Source organism: Sinocyclocheilus rhinocerous, unplaced genomic scaffold (genome assembly GCF_001515625.1).
Source record: "Sinocyclocheilus rhinocerous isolate Xijiao unplaced genomic scaffold, SAMN03320098_v1.1 scaffold2482, whole genome shotgun sequence".
In the NCBI taxonomy this organism is placed as follows: Eukaryota; Metazoa; Chordata; class Actinopteri; order Cypriniformes; family Cyprinidae; genus Sinocyclocheilus; species Sinocyclocheilus rhinocerous.
In genome coordinates this window covers 25693-39574 of record NW_015632043.1, presented here as the reverse complement: position 1 = coordinate 39574, position 13882 = coordinate 25693, and the positions used below count along the sequence as shown (strand labels likewise).

Here is a 13882-nt window from a genome sequence, read left to right as displayed (position 1 = left end):
AAAAGTGTATTCTGCACAAAATTGTATGTTATTTTATTTGTCTTGTCAAGAGTCTTGAATTTATTGACTTTGACTTGAATTTATATGAATTATCTTAAAACACAAAATTAGTTTAATATTTTATGCAACACAGTAGGAAAAAAAGTGTCAGAGAAAATAAAAATGTTGTACAAAAATAGTATTTATATCTTTATAATTGGGATATATTATAAATACTTTATAATATAGTATCATCATCTTTACTGTATTTTTGCTGAGCAGTCTTTTGGGTGGTTCACCAATGTACTAGATTTCTAATACAAAAAAATAAGAAGACCAACATTTTTGTGGTGTTACGCCCACAAGGCGTAGGGGTAGTAGGAATAGGCTCTAAACAGGGCATAATAAAACTGGGTTGTGGTGATGGAATCCCAGATATTCAAACCACTCCGGTCGATAATCAAACAAGTACACAGTATTAATCAGAAAAGGTGATTAGGTTTGTTAAAAGAAATAACAGCAAGTGAAAGTAGAGAGTATCTCTTCGGGGTGTCCAAAGGCCAAAATAACAAACAAAACCAATCTAGAAAGAAAAGGAAGGAGACATTAAATAACCTAATTGAACAACAAAAAATAAAAATACATTTTACTTCCCTAACGAAAAACAAAACCTAAACGAGCCAGCCAAAGAAATTGGCAGGACACCCCTACGCTCCACATTCTTAAAACACAATGCTTTAGAGCAAATGGATGTGGTCAACAGATTTTACTCTTCACTTGAGTTTAACAAATTTGATCATTGCCCGGAGGAGGCATCCAGGAGCTCTCAACCCAAACGCGACCGAACCAACAATGAGCTCCTCGTTGAATGCCGGCGGCGTCCTTATAAAGACCACGCCTCGTCTGAACCGCCAATGGCAATCATCCACACCATCATTGGGCAACCTATCAGAGACCAGAAAGAACGAGGAGGAGAAAGAACACAACACAGCAGATACCAAAGACATAGTTCGTAACAGTGGGGAGAAGAATTTATTGCTGTTCCTTTGTTATTCTAATGGAATGGACCATTTGGTTCACACCTTTATAGACACAGTTACATTAATTATTTCACAGAATGACCAGCTGAACGTTATCCAATCAGGTTTCAGCAGCGGCCATTCAACTGAGACTGCTTTACTCTCGGTCAGTATAGCCCTGCAGATTGCGAAAGCTGATTCCAAATCATCAGTTCTTATTCTGCTGGATCTATCTGCCATTTTTGACACTGTGAATCATCAGATTTTCCTGTCCACCATCACAGGATCTGCACTCCACTGGTTTGAATCTTATCTCACAGGTAGGTCTTTCAGGATTTCCAAGAGGAGAGGTATCCAAAGAACATCAACTGGTCACAGGATTTCCTCAGGGATCAGTTATTGGATCCCTCCTCTTCACCATATACACTACATCACTGGGACCCATTATACAAGCACATGGTTTCTCCTACCATTGCTATGCTGATGGCACACACCTCTATCATTCATTTCAACCAGACAATCCAATAGTAGCTGCATGGATCTCAGGCTGCCTGGCAGACATCTCGGCATGGATGAAGGAACACCTGCCGCTCAACCTGGCAAAGACTGAGGAGGATCAGGCCCTTCCAAACAGAGCATGCTGCACAACTTCTTGCCCAGGCCCTTGTCATTTCTAGGCTGGACTAATGCTGTTCTGGCTGAACTTCCATCATGCGCAATCAAACCTCGACAAATGATTCAGAATGCAGCGGCACTATTATTATTGAATTCACCTTTCATCGGTTAAGGTTTATGTTTGTTATTCAGCTTAGCTACAGCGATAGCTGGATGCCTTTGTCCACATTAAGGATTTCCTGGCACATCAAAAATTATTAATAACGTCTATGAGTTCGTTTTGGACATTATGTACTATAGCGCCCTCCGGCTTCGAGTAATAATAAAACAAACACCGCATGAGAGTGTTTAGCACTCTGTAATGTTCACATCGTTTTGGATACGAATAAAACATCCAAAACGATGCGACTATCTTGTCTCTTTTAATTTAAATCTAGATTTATTCACACTGGCCCTTAAAAACCTCTTTGTAAACAAACTTGCCCGAAAAAATTGTAGGGGAAGAGTTTAGTTTTTATTAAAAGTCAAGAGGACCCATCCGCCGTGTATTCTACGGCCATGCTATAGGGAGCCACTGCAGAGGGATGAAAGCGCCACATGTGGCTTTGGAGACGTGGGTTGCCGACCTCTGACTTAACCAGCCACACCAAAGCAAACAGGAGGAATGCATAAAGAGACAGGGCAACTAGAATTGAGTTCAAAATTAAAATATATAGTTTATTTATATAAAAGGTATATTTATGTATAAAGTTGGGTAATCATGGTGTTATTACCATTACGTCCTGCCCACTCCCGCTGACATTTTTTCCTGTCCCGTCCCAATCACGTGATTTAGTTTCCCATCCCGCGGGATTCCCGAAAAAATGTCAGCCTCTAGTGAACATATCATTTACAAAAAGTGCTTTTGTAGAGGGGGATCTAATATTCATTAAGCCAAGCTTTATAATTTGTTTATCTGAGTTATATCTATTTTTTATTGTTGAACATCAATTAAATTATTACCCTTAAATGGCTTTGGAAGTTTTTCATATTTGCTTGTTCGGGGAACAGTCTTTATAGTATGATATCTAGGTGAAAAAGTCTCTATTTCCTGACCATTAGGTCCCTCATGATACATTTAAACATTTAAACATGATAAATTACAACAATACATTTAAAAACTCTTTGAATTATTATTAAATCGTGAACTTAAAACTCATTTTGTAGTTATAGGTGAAAAATACACCTCTACACCATGATAATAGAACAGTCTTTTTATAATTTTATAGCTCAACATGCTTTGCGTGTGTTTCTTCTTTAGACCATTGACTTCGCACTGCTTCAGTGGACAGCATCATATTGAACTCACCACTCCCCTTTTTAGTTTTGCCAACCTAGGGAGGCAAAATAGTGTAGTGATGGATACTCGCATCACCAGTGATGTTATGATTTTTGGATCACATGTTACTTAATGTGCGGTAATAAGTACATCAGATAAGAAAGATTGGTGGGATATCTAACTTGTAGAACCTCTTTCTGTATTATCAACACAAGGAAGACACAAGTGTTTCAACAGCCTTGAACACGAAGTGCTGTAGGATGCTGATCTTCTGGAGCACCAATGGGTACTAAGATCTGGAATGTGCAGATGTGGCCCTGGGGGCGTATTACAGAATGTTTCTTATCTTTGGTCTTAACTTAAGATATGATACGTTAAATTAGGATTTTTCGCTAATTCGTATTACAGAAGCAAATCTTAACTTGATTTGGGATTCTTATCCTATCTTACAAAATCATATCTTACATAATCATATCTCTAGTTAGGAAATCTTAAATTGCATCATCAATTTCAACAATCCACTTTCAGGTCTGTTACCAAGCAACCAACACTGCAGGAGCTGCTGATGAGATAAACAATGGATAAATAAAACCGGCGAGCTTTTAATTTCAGTGCCGCTAAAATTTTAACTTTGATAAGTTCTGTAGAAAAGGCAAAGCCGATTCTATTTGGTAAGATTTCACCTTCGCTCACTCACGAAGACAAAGACATGGAGTGGGAAAGAGTTGCCGAAAATGTGCATTAACTGTACAGCTGAGTCTGTGAAGAAAATAATCTAATAATCAAACAGATAAGATACGATTTTAAAGTTAGAATCTTTCTGTAATATGCCCCCTGGAGTAGGTGCAGAAGGTCCTTAGCCTGGAACACGCAAGCAAATGCACCATAAAGTGAAGGTTTAACCTTAAAAACTGGAGCTTAACCTTGTTGCAAATGTCTTTGACTTCTGCCTTTCTGGTCTAGCGACTTAGAACTTGGTCAATCTGCTTTGTCTCTCTAGGATAGAGACTCAGGATGTGCTGCATCTGTTGTTGTCTCGCTGGACAAAGACTAAACATTCAATATTTCTTTCCTCACAGGCTGGAGGCTCAGAACGTGGTTGTATCTGTTGCTGCCTCAAAACTGGAGCCTCGGAGCGTGGTCTGTTGACGTTTGTATCTCCCACCACGCAGGCCGGAGACTCATAACGCTGTATCTGCTATTGTCTCACTTTTGCAGGACTCAGACTCAGTACGAATGTGTCTTTTGGAAGGGTACACCTTCCAGTGTAGCCCATCCTTCTTTCCTCCTGTGGAATTTATTTGCATAGTCCAAAACACAAAGTTAGAAAAGTGTAAAAAACTACATTTTTACATATGAATTATTCACTTACCAAACCACAACCTGAATACCTTTGGCAACATTACGAACGCATTAAGGGCCACATCTGCACATTCCAGGCTGCATTAATTAGGACAACCAGAACCGGGAACACTTCCCATAACACCCAATGTACTTGCTACATCGTTAGAAGAATGGCATCTACTCTAATATTAGTCAGTTTCTTTCTTATTCCGAGGTCACCGTAGCCACCAGATCCAGTCTGTATCTAGATCAAATGGTCACTGCAGTCACCCGGATCCAGAGATCCAGTCTGTATCTAGATCAAATGGTCACTGCAGTCACCCGGATCCAGTACATATCCAGCCCAGATGGTGGATCAGCACCTAGAGATGACCTCTACAGCCCTGAATGTCAGCGGAGACCAGGACAACTAGAGATGATCCCCTGAGACAGATCCCTAGTGAAGACCTTGTCTCCTAGATGGCCACCGGGACAAGACCAAAGGAACCAGATGAGTCCTCTGCACAATGTGACTTTGCTGCAGCCTGGAATTGAACTTCTGGTTTCGTCTGGCCAGAGGAGAACTGGCCCCCTGACTGAGCCTGGTTTCTCCCAGGGTTTTGGGGACACTTAACTTCCAGCGCTATCGTCGACTTGATTGCACAGATACTATTTAAACTGAACTGAGCTGGATGATGACATCACTGAATTCAATGATGAACTGCATTTAACTGAAAATTGAGTGTTTACTATTGTCATTTTGCATTATTGACACACTATTTTCCTATTTAATACTGTAAAGTTGCTTTGACACAATCTGTATTGTTAAAAGCGCTATATAAATAGAAGTGACTTGACTTGTTTTTCTCCAGAAAAAATATTATCAAAATAAAAAATTTGAGCTTGGGAGCTCTGGTTGAGTTGACACGGAATGACCCTACTGAAAGTTAATGACGTGAAGTTTTACACTTCTTTATTTCTCATGGCCAGGTGTAGCTTAAACCATTTGGGTAGTTAACTTTTGGGAGTAGGTTTGCTGAGACTCAAAATCAGGGGTTGATTTCCTGTATTGTCTTTAGATGTTTTGATTAAGTGGTCACTTCTGAGGCTGTGTAAGGTAAACCCCTTTAAGGACTGCCCACTGAATGCCTATAAAATACAATGTATCACTTATGTCTTAATTAGACTTTTGATGAATTAGTAACAGAAAATAACCCATTCTATGTTTTTTTTTGTTTGTAGGATTTAACAGCCTGTTCGTGTGCGAATGATGCGCCGCCATTGGTTGCTGGTTGGTGCTTGTGGCTGGGTGTTACTTATCCTTATGTTTGTCAGCAAGTTCATCAACTTCAGCTTCAGAATACCAAGTGGTATGTGTTTATTACATTAGGTCAGAGTTTCTGTATAGAGATATTGGTAAAACAAACGTGTAGCCAATCAGCAGTAAGAGGCGTGTTTACTCATGATGTGGAGGAGAGAGCGTTCAGTGCACAGGACGGACATTAGTGAGCCGAGCAACAGAAAGATAGAGATGGCGGATAAAAAACAAAAGAGGAAAATGTCTGCGGAACAAAAGAAGGCTTACGGCAATAAGGCAATAAGTAGGACCCGTGTAAATATCGGATCAGCTTTCCAGCGCTGGAGAGAACTGAAGGAGTGGAGGGCCTGCGATCGGACGCCGAGGTTGCTTTGTTTCTTCTCTATAGGTGAGTAACACCATGTCTGCGCCGCAACAGCTAAAGTCTGTCTAGTACACTGGACACGACAAAGCGACCATTGAAAATCATTTGAAATTTGTGTCAATACGTCATGAATAGAATGCAGCAGCAGTTTTCTGTCGGGGATTTGTCGTGTCGTGCCGCGCCGCATCCAGTGTAGACCATAGATATGTATATATATCTATTGTGTAGACAGCATCACTGATTATGTGTTCAATAGTATTTTGTCGCGCTGCGCCACTCGCGTCCGGTGTGCACGGTGTAACATTGGTGTTGCTTTGTTTCACAGAACTAATAGTTGCCTGGGTTGCATACGTATTTGTGAGGCGGAGCTATCAAAGTAGGGGCGAGACCCTTTTGGGGTAGGGGCGTGTTTGTTTTGGTGATTTCAGATGTCAACATTGGCTACCAGAAATCGCTTACCCCACCTTTAAAGTGTTTAGAGGTTTAAAGTATTTTTGCAATGCAGCGACATTTGAAAACTTTTTGAAAAAACTTTTTTTTTTTTGACTAGTCACATCCTATGCATGTTTTTCAATTTTGCCAGTTTAAGCATTCAATCTGTTTTTATAGAGGTCAAAAAGCATAGGCACGGAAAACACAAAATACTCCATTAACCAGTGAAAAAAATTTATTGAGATTCGACAACCTCTCTGATTGGTGGATCTCACATTGTGTCCCTGCTATTTGTAATACACACAGATGCCTCTTTAGTATGGAATTACCTTTGTGCCAATTAAAATGAATGTAATTTTTCAAGAAACTTATGAAAATATAAATTGAAACTGAATAAAATGTCTTTGAAACTGAAAAAATAAATAAATTGCAGGCAAAATCTTTGACTTCGTTTTTAATACACTGCATGTTTTGCAACTGTTTTCTCCTCTTTCATTCGCTGATCTGTACTTTCAAATGCGCTTCCAGAGTTTTCATTTACGTTTCTGAAGTTTTCGTTCGCCATTCTGGCACAAATCTCTCGTGGGGGTGGAGCTAGCAGCGGTGTGTTCTCATTGGCTACTGAGTTTGTGATCGACAGCTTCTTGACCTGGAAGTGAAGGCATCAGTGTTGCCTTGCCAGTGTGGATGTGAGCGTCTGTTAGCGGCTTCCAATTTCATTTTAGTGATATAAAGTTAGGAGTTTTGTTTTTGAATTCAATCTGTATTTGTCTGTTACTACTACTTTCAACATAAGCTTTTAGGAGCGCGAGAGATCAAACGCAAGAGAAAAAGAAGGTCATATTGAGGTTTAATTATTAAAGTACTGTATATAATACTGGACATATTGTATAATGTCCAATGTTCTCGTAGGATATTTGTTTATTGCTCATTATTCTTTTGCATTATAGGGTCTAATTAGGTTGAGCTGTTACATTTGAAATACTATCATATATGTGTGATATATTCAGACGTCAAGAAAGTCTCTCTCCAACCAGGCAATCAAGCTCATTTTATTACATATTCCACAAAGAATGTTCTTGCTGCCAATTGTTTTTATCATGCTGATAATTTTGTTTAGTTATTTTATTTAGTTAACATTATCATCTAACGTTTAAAGTTGGAAATACATTTTAACAATCATCAACTCTTTCAAGTGTGACTTTTATAAACCAGTTTTAATGAATGTAAATGAAAATATGAATTAATTCAAATAAATGTACATTCTTTATTGCCACTATAGCAGAAAGTGAAAGTCTTGGATGCAATTATGTTGTGACAGGAAAGACCAGAATCCACGAAACACTAACTGCATAGTATACATGCAATGCACAGTATTCTCATAATTTACATTACGACACAAAATGCACAAGAACATAATATACAGAATATGTATACAATTCATTATATGCTATGATCTAATTGAAGACTGTAACTGTATGTAGATAACCAGGTCCTGTAATGATTGGGCTAAATCAAGAAAACTTACCGCAAGTATCCTGATAACGACGATGATTGATGATAATGATGATGAAATCATTCATCTGTGCTATTCCTAAGAAATCATCTCAACAATGTAGTGTAGTAGCAGATAAATACTGATAAAAAAAATTAATTAAAACATCTTTATATATCATTTTATATCATTAAAATTAAATTGGAAGCCGCTAACAGATACTCACATCCACACTGGCAAGGCAACACTGACGCCTTCACTTCCAGGTCAAGAAGCTGTCAATCAAAAACTCAGTAGCCAACGAGAACACACCGCTGCTAGCCCCACCCCCACAATAGATTTGTGCCAGAATGGTAAATGAAAACTTCAGAAGCATAATAAACTCTGGAAGCGCATTTGTAAGTACAGATCAGCGAATGAAAGAAGAGAAAACAGTTGCAAAACATGCAGTGTATTAAAAACGAAGTCAAAGATTTTGCCTGTATTTAAATTCAGTTTCAAAGACATTTTTATTCAGTTTCAATTTATATCTTCATAAGTTTCTTGAAAAATTACATTAATTTTAATTGGCACAAAGGTAATTCCATACTTTAGTGGCAAGTTAATGGAGTGTTGTTTGTTCAATTCCCAAAATCAGCCAGTAATCTTAAAAAATGCAAGCATTGAAGCACCATTATCAGGGGCGGTGTTTCCATATGGGAGAGTATGCCGCCAATTTTTTGACAGTAGTCTGCTGGTTTATAATAAATGTTTGCTGACAGCCCACAGTCGGATATGGTTCATAATCAATTCCACACACTACCCAAAATGTACTTCCACACAATAAGAAATAAAAGCAATACACACCACTCTCAATAACAGTTGCAAATTTATTAATATTTTCAATTAACACATTAACTATACAAATACATTGACATTTATCAGATGCTTTTATCCAAAGTGACTTTTAAAAGAGGAGCATTCAGTTCAATTCATGATTATTTGTACTCTTTCTAAAATTAACCAAGGTTTAACCACAGTATTTGCAGTAAAACCATAGTAAAAACAATATCAACCATAGTTTTAATGCCAAGTTCTTTCATGAAACTCTAGATGGTGCAGCCTAATGGGTTCCTAAAGGGATAGTTCACCCAAAAATGAAAATTCTGTCATTAATTACTCACCCTCATGTCATTCCAAACCCGCAAGACCTTCGTTTATCTTCGGAACACAGATTAAGATATTTTTGATGCAATCCAAGAGCTCTCTGACCCTTCATAGACGGCAACACAAGTGTAATGTTCCCAGGTCCAGAAACGTAGCAAGGACATCGGTTAAATAGTCCATGTGACATCAGGGGTTTAACTGTAATTTTACGAAGCTACGAGAATACTTTTTGTGAGCAAAGAAGACAACATGAAGCAGAAGCAAGCGCATGTGTCATTATACTCTCCATAATGGCTGTGCGCCGCTGCAGACGGGATGAGGAGGAGAAGAGTTGTTGAATAAAGTCGTTATTTTTGTTTTCTCATCGAGAATATACATTTTCTCAGCAGCAGAAATGCATAGCATTTCCATGCTGCAAATTTTAATTTGGTCAATTAATATAAACAGCAGCAGTATGTACAATTAAATAAGATGCCAATGTTGCAAAAAAAATATTACAGCATAGTAGCATGCAAAGCAGACACTGCATAAAAATAAAATCACTGTAGTGTCTTGCTTGAATTAGTTGCAGAATTGCAGAATTAGTTCTGGGTATATGACACCACAACTACAGGGTTTACAGTGATTTATGCTTTCAATCCCATCAGATCAAGACCCTGTCATGACCAGTTCAATCTCCAGACCTGAAAACATCTGGAATGTGATTAAGAGGAAGATGGATGGTCACAAGCCATCAAGCAAAGCCGAGCTGCTTAAAGGTGCACTAAGCGATTTTTGCCAAACGATGTTGATATTTGAAAGCACCAAAACAAACACGCCCATACCCCAACAGAACCTCGCCCCTATTTTGATATCTCCACCCCACACATACGTACACAACCCTGGCATAATGACGATCTCAGAAACAAGCGAAGATGAAACACAAGCATATTCAAACAAAAGCCAACACAGATAGGTTGTGTGAAACAATGCAAAATCAACGTTACACACCTATCAAAAATAAATAACGCAACCTCGGCGTCCGATTCGAGCCCTTCACGCTCCTTGAGTTCTCTCCACCACTGGAAAGCTGCTGCGATATTTACATTTATAGTCGATCTGCTAATATCCGTCCTGTACACTCAAATTGAGCGCTCTCTTCTCACTATCATTACAAGACACGCCCCCTGCAAGTGTGTTTTGGGACATGGTCCGACACTGCGGTCAAAAGCGTTTTTCAAAAATTGCTTAGTGCACCTTTAAATGTTTGCACCAGGAGTGGCATAAAGTCACCCAACAGCAATGTGAAAGACTGGCGGACAGCATGCCAAGACGCATGAAAGCTGTGATTGAAAATCAGGGTTATTTCACCAAATATTGATTTCTGAACTCTTCTTACTTTGTTCAGACACATCACCTTTGAATGACTGAATGTTTAACTAAGTTAAAACATTAGTGTTGTGTTAAAAATTAATATAAACTTGTTTTCTTTGCATTATTTGAGGTCTGAAAACGCACAGTGACGGCCACATTTCAAATGAAAAAGCAAAGTCCATTTGCAGCTATTTCCCATGTCTGCCTGTCATATTTAAATAGCAATATGAATTACCACATTTGCTTTTTCACTCTCTCTGCGTCATGCATGTAACCTGCCAAAACTCAAATTTAATCGCAATTCCTTTTGCATTTGAATTTCCTATGTCTACACGGATGATTTCTGAACTCTTCTTACTTTGTTCAGACACATCACCTTTGAATGACTGAATGTTTAACTAAGTTAAAACATTAGTGTTGTGTTAAAAATTAATATAAACTTGTTTTCTTTGCATTATTTGAGGTCTGAAAACGCACAGTGACGGCCACATTTCAAATGAAAAAGCAAAGTCCATTTGCAACTGTATTTCCCATGTCTTACCAGCTATGAGCCTGTTATACATAAATAGCAATATTAATTACCACATTTGCTTTTTCACTCTCTCTGCGTCATGCATGTAACCTGCCAAAACTCAAATTTAATCGCAATTCCTTTTGCATTTGAATTTCCGATGTCTACACGGAAAGCTGTCAATCAATGTGAGGGGCGGGACTATACTATGGGGCGTGTTTGTATTGGGAGGTGACGTCACTCACAGACGACCGTGCCGAATCTTTGATCAATGGAGGTAATTGGTAAAGGCTCCGTAAAGGCAGCTGCTAATCAGTTCGTGCCTGTGTCAACGAACAGACGACCTTCTTGGTGCAATACATAATTCTGTCTTTTTTACCCCAAATGCAGCGATTATACCCTGCTAACAGCGGGAGCAACAACGATACGCACAATAGGTCAAAACTCACTATTAACGAAACTCTTTTCACCTGTCTCAACATCTCTCACTGTTTCTCTCACTCCGATTGATGCAAGTGAGTAAACAGACAGTGCAATTCTACACTTACAGTACAGTTCTACAGTTACACTTACAGTACATTTTATTCCTTTCTGTTAATCTGTAACAGAGCGTGTCACACCTGCCTCAAGATTTTTTTTTTTACTGTTTGCACTCCGATTGATTCATGTAAGCAAACAAAACAGTGCCAATCTATATGTATTTACCCATTTTCCACCTTTATGTTTTATATTTTAACAGTTTTAATCCATTATGGAGCACGTGTCCCGTGGGCAGTGGCACCAAGGCGTTGCGCAAGTCTCAAGATCTCTCATTGTGTACAGCCACTTGTTATCACTGCTATTGATGCACATGATTTTTAATAGTAATTCACCTTGGCTGTGGCATGTTCTGTGACAGCTGCGCCTAGATCGATGGTGTAAAGTGAAGTCTCATCTAGGGCAGGCAGAGTAGGAGTAGCAGCATTTTCTGTTGTATCACATGCATCAATTGGAGTGTAAACAGACTGAGAGATCTTGAGGCAGGTGCTCTATTATAAGATAGGAATAAGATATAGGTGGCGAATAGGTAAATACATGTAGATTTGCACTGTCTGTTTGCTTATGTGCCTCATTCGGAGTGCAATAAACCAATCAGAATCTCATCTCCCATCCACTTTAAAAGCCAGTTGCGCTCGCGCCATGACGGGTTCGCTATTTACATGGCGGAAGGTTTCATTTTTAAAAATGTTTGTGTGCTGCTGCGCGTCCCTGTGTGTGTAATAAGCAAAGTGTACGCGCGTTGTGCACCCGACCTATAGGCGCATATTACAAACGCGCTCTTTAAATAACAAAGAAAAAATATTGTGCCAGACTTTAGACCAGGTTTGAGTTGGTCTATGGCGTAATCTATTTTCAGTTCCTCAAAATAGCAACGCGCCAACAATGCGCACCTCTTTTTTAGACCAGCACGCACATGGGCACATAAATGGGTGCAAATGCATTTGCTATTTAAACAATGCGGCGCAGGACGGGAAAATGTGAACTGCGTCAGGCTGAAACTAGCAAGAACACTTGCGCCGCGCCTTGCGGCGCATTGCGCCGGGTGTATGATAGGGCCCAGAGAGAGTGAAAAAGCAAATGTGGTAATTAATATTGCTATTTAAATAAGACAGGCTCGTAAGACATGGGAAATACAGTTGCAGTTGGACTCTGCTGACAGGTGTTTTATATATATTTTTTGTATAAAAAAAATTATATATATACCCCAAATCCTCCCTCCCCCCGCACCCAAACCGCTGAATTCTCACTCCAAGTTGAACTCAAAAGTTGGCAGGCCTGCGAATAAGTTAAACTATTATGGCCAAACCGTCACGGCACTTGGGATTTATTCGCGTCGATTTTTACAAAGCTCATCGGTCTGAAAAGCAAGGTGTGCTGTGATTGGCCAGCTATCCAGTGCGTTATGATTTGAATGATTGTGATTTATAGTAACACATGGGAACAACATCTGCAGCATGTCCAGAAGGTTCTGCAACGGCTCCAGAGAGCTGGCTTGATTGTATACTACAGCGAGAATAAAAGTTACGCCTTCTTTCTTTGCGTGAACATTTGGGCGGAGTTATGCAAATCTTCCCACATAGTGAGGTAGACATGTGGGGGCGTGTTAGAACGAGCCGTTTTAGGTAGGCGTGGCTGACTCTTAACTTTTATAAAGAATATCTCTTTGGATTTGAGACTTTAGTTTTTGCAACTTTACAGATCTTCTTTATGCACCAAGAACTTGTAACACTTCAAAGAGAAAGGAAAAATTTAAATCGCATCATATGACCCCTTTAAATGCCGCTCCATCTGAAAGCACGTGATGGAGATTTACTATTCACAGAACCGGCTTTACTGACGAGATGCGCATGACAATCACATGCAATTTATCGTGCAGCCCTAAGTTTGTTTGTTGATCAGAAAGTACAAAATAGATGAGGAAAATTAGAATGCCGCCACCATGTGATTGGTTGAGCAGATATATCGCATTCTGCAGAGAAGGGAGACTGGTGTTTGTCGCGGTTTGGAAAAAAAGGGAGAAAACATGACAGAATAACTCGGCGGATATCGCATTTTGCGTAAAATTTAAAATTGACTTTTCAATATCGACCAGACACAATACTGATTTTGGCGGAAACTCAATTTTTTTTAAATGGCGTTTATCGCGTTTTGGAGCCAAACTCTTCATATATATATATATTAGGCTATTATATAGTATTATAATACAGCATTATAAAGTGGTTCAACGCATTATATTGTGTTTTTTTTTTTAGACAATTTTTTCGGATAAGCAAGAAAAAAAATATTTAAAGCACAGAGAATGACAATGCCGTGAAGGGTTTTTGACATAGGCTAATTTTATGTATATGCAACTCTGTATTTCCGCGCTGTCTGAAACATGTTTCTTGTGCGCGCTTTGTGTGCGAGAACAGCGCGAGTAACGAATTGAGCTCTCTTTCGTTTCTTCTTCTTGTGGTTTAAAATTGCTTG

The 13882-nt window shown here is 39.0% G+C and overlaps 1 protein-coding gene across 3 annotated transcripts in view; it reads left to right on the top strand.

Annotated features, from left to right (window-relative positions):
* Window positions 1-13882, top strand: part of LOC107742172 (carbohydrate sulfotransferase 10-like) — an 84300-nt gene that overhangs the window by 62406 nt on the left and 8012 nt on the right. The window contains exons 2-3 of one of the 3 annotated variants that reach the window (XM_016555072.1): window positions 5497-5624; window positions 9657-9767. In XM_016555072.1, coding sequence (XP_016410558.1) covers window positions 5522-5624; window positions 9657-9767 — 214 coding nt within the window. In that variant the 5' untranslated portion in view covers window positions 5497-5521. The remainder of the gene's footprint in view (window positions 1-5496; window positions 5625-9656; window positions 9768-13882) is intronic. The other 2 variants (XM_016555074.1, XM_016555073.1) reach the window with 2 other exon arrangements.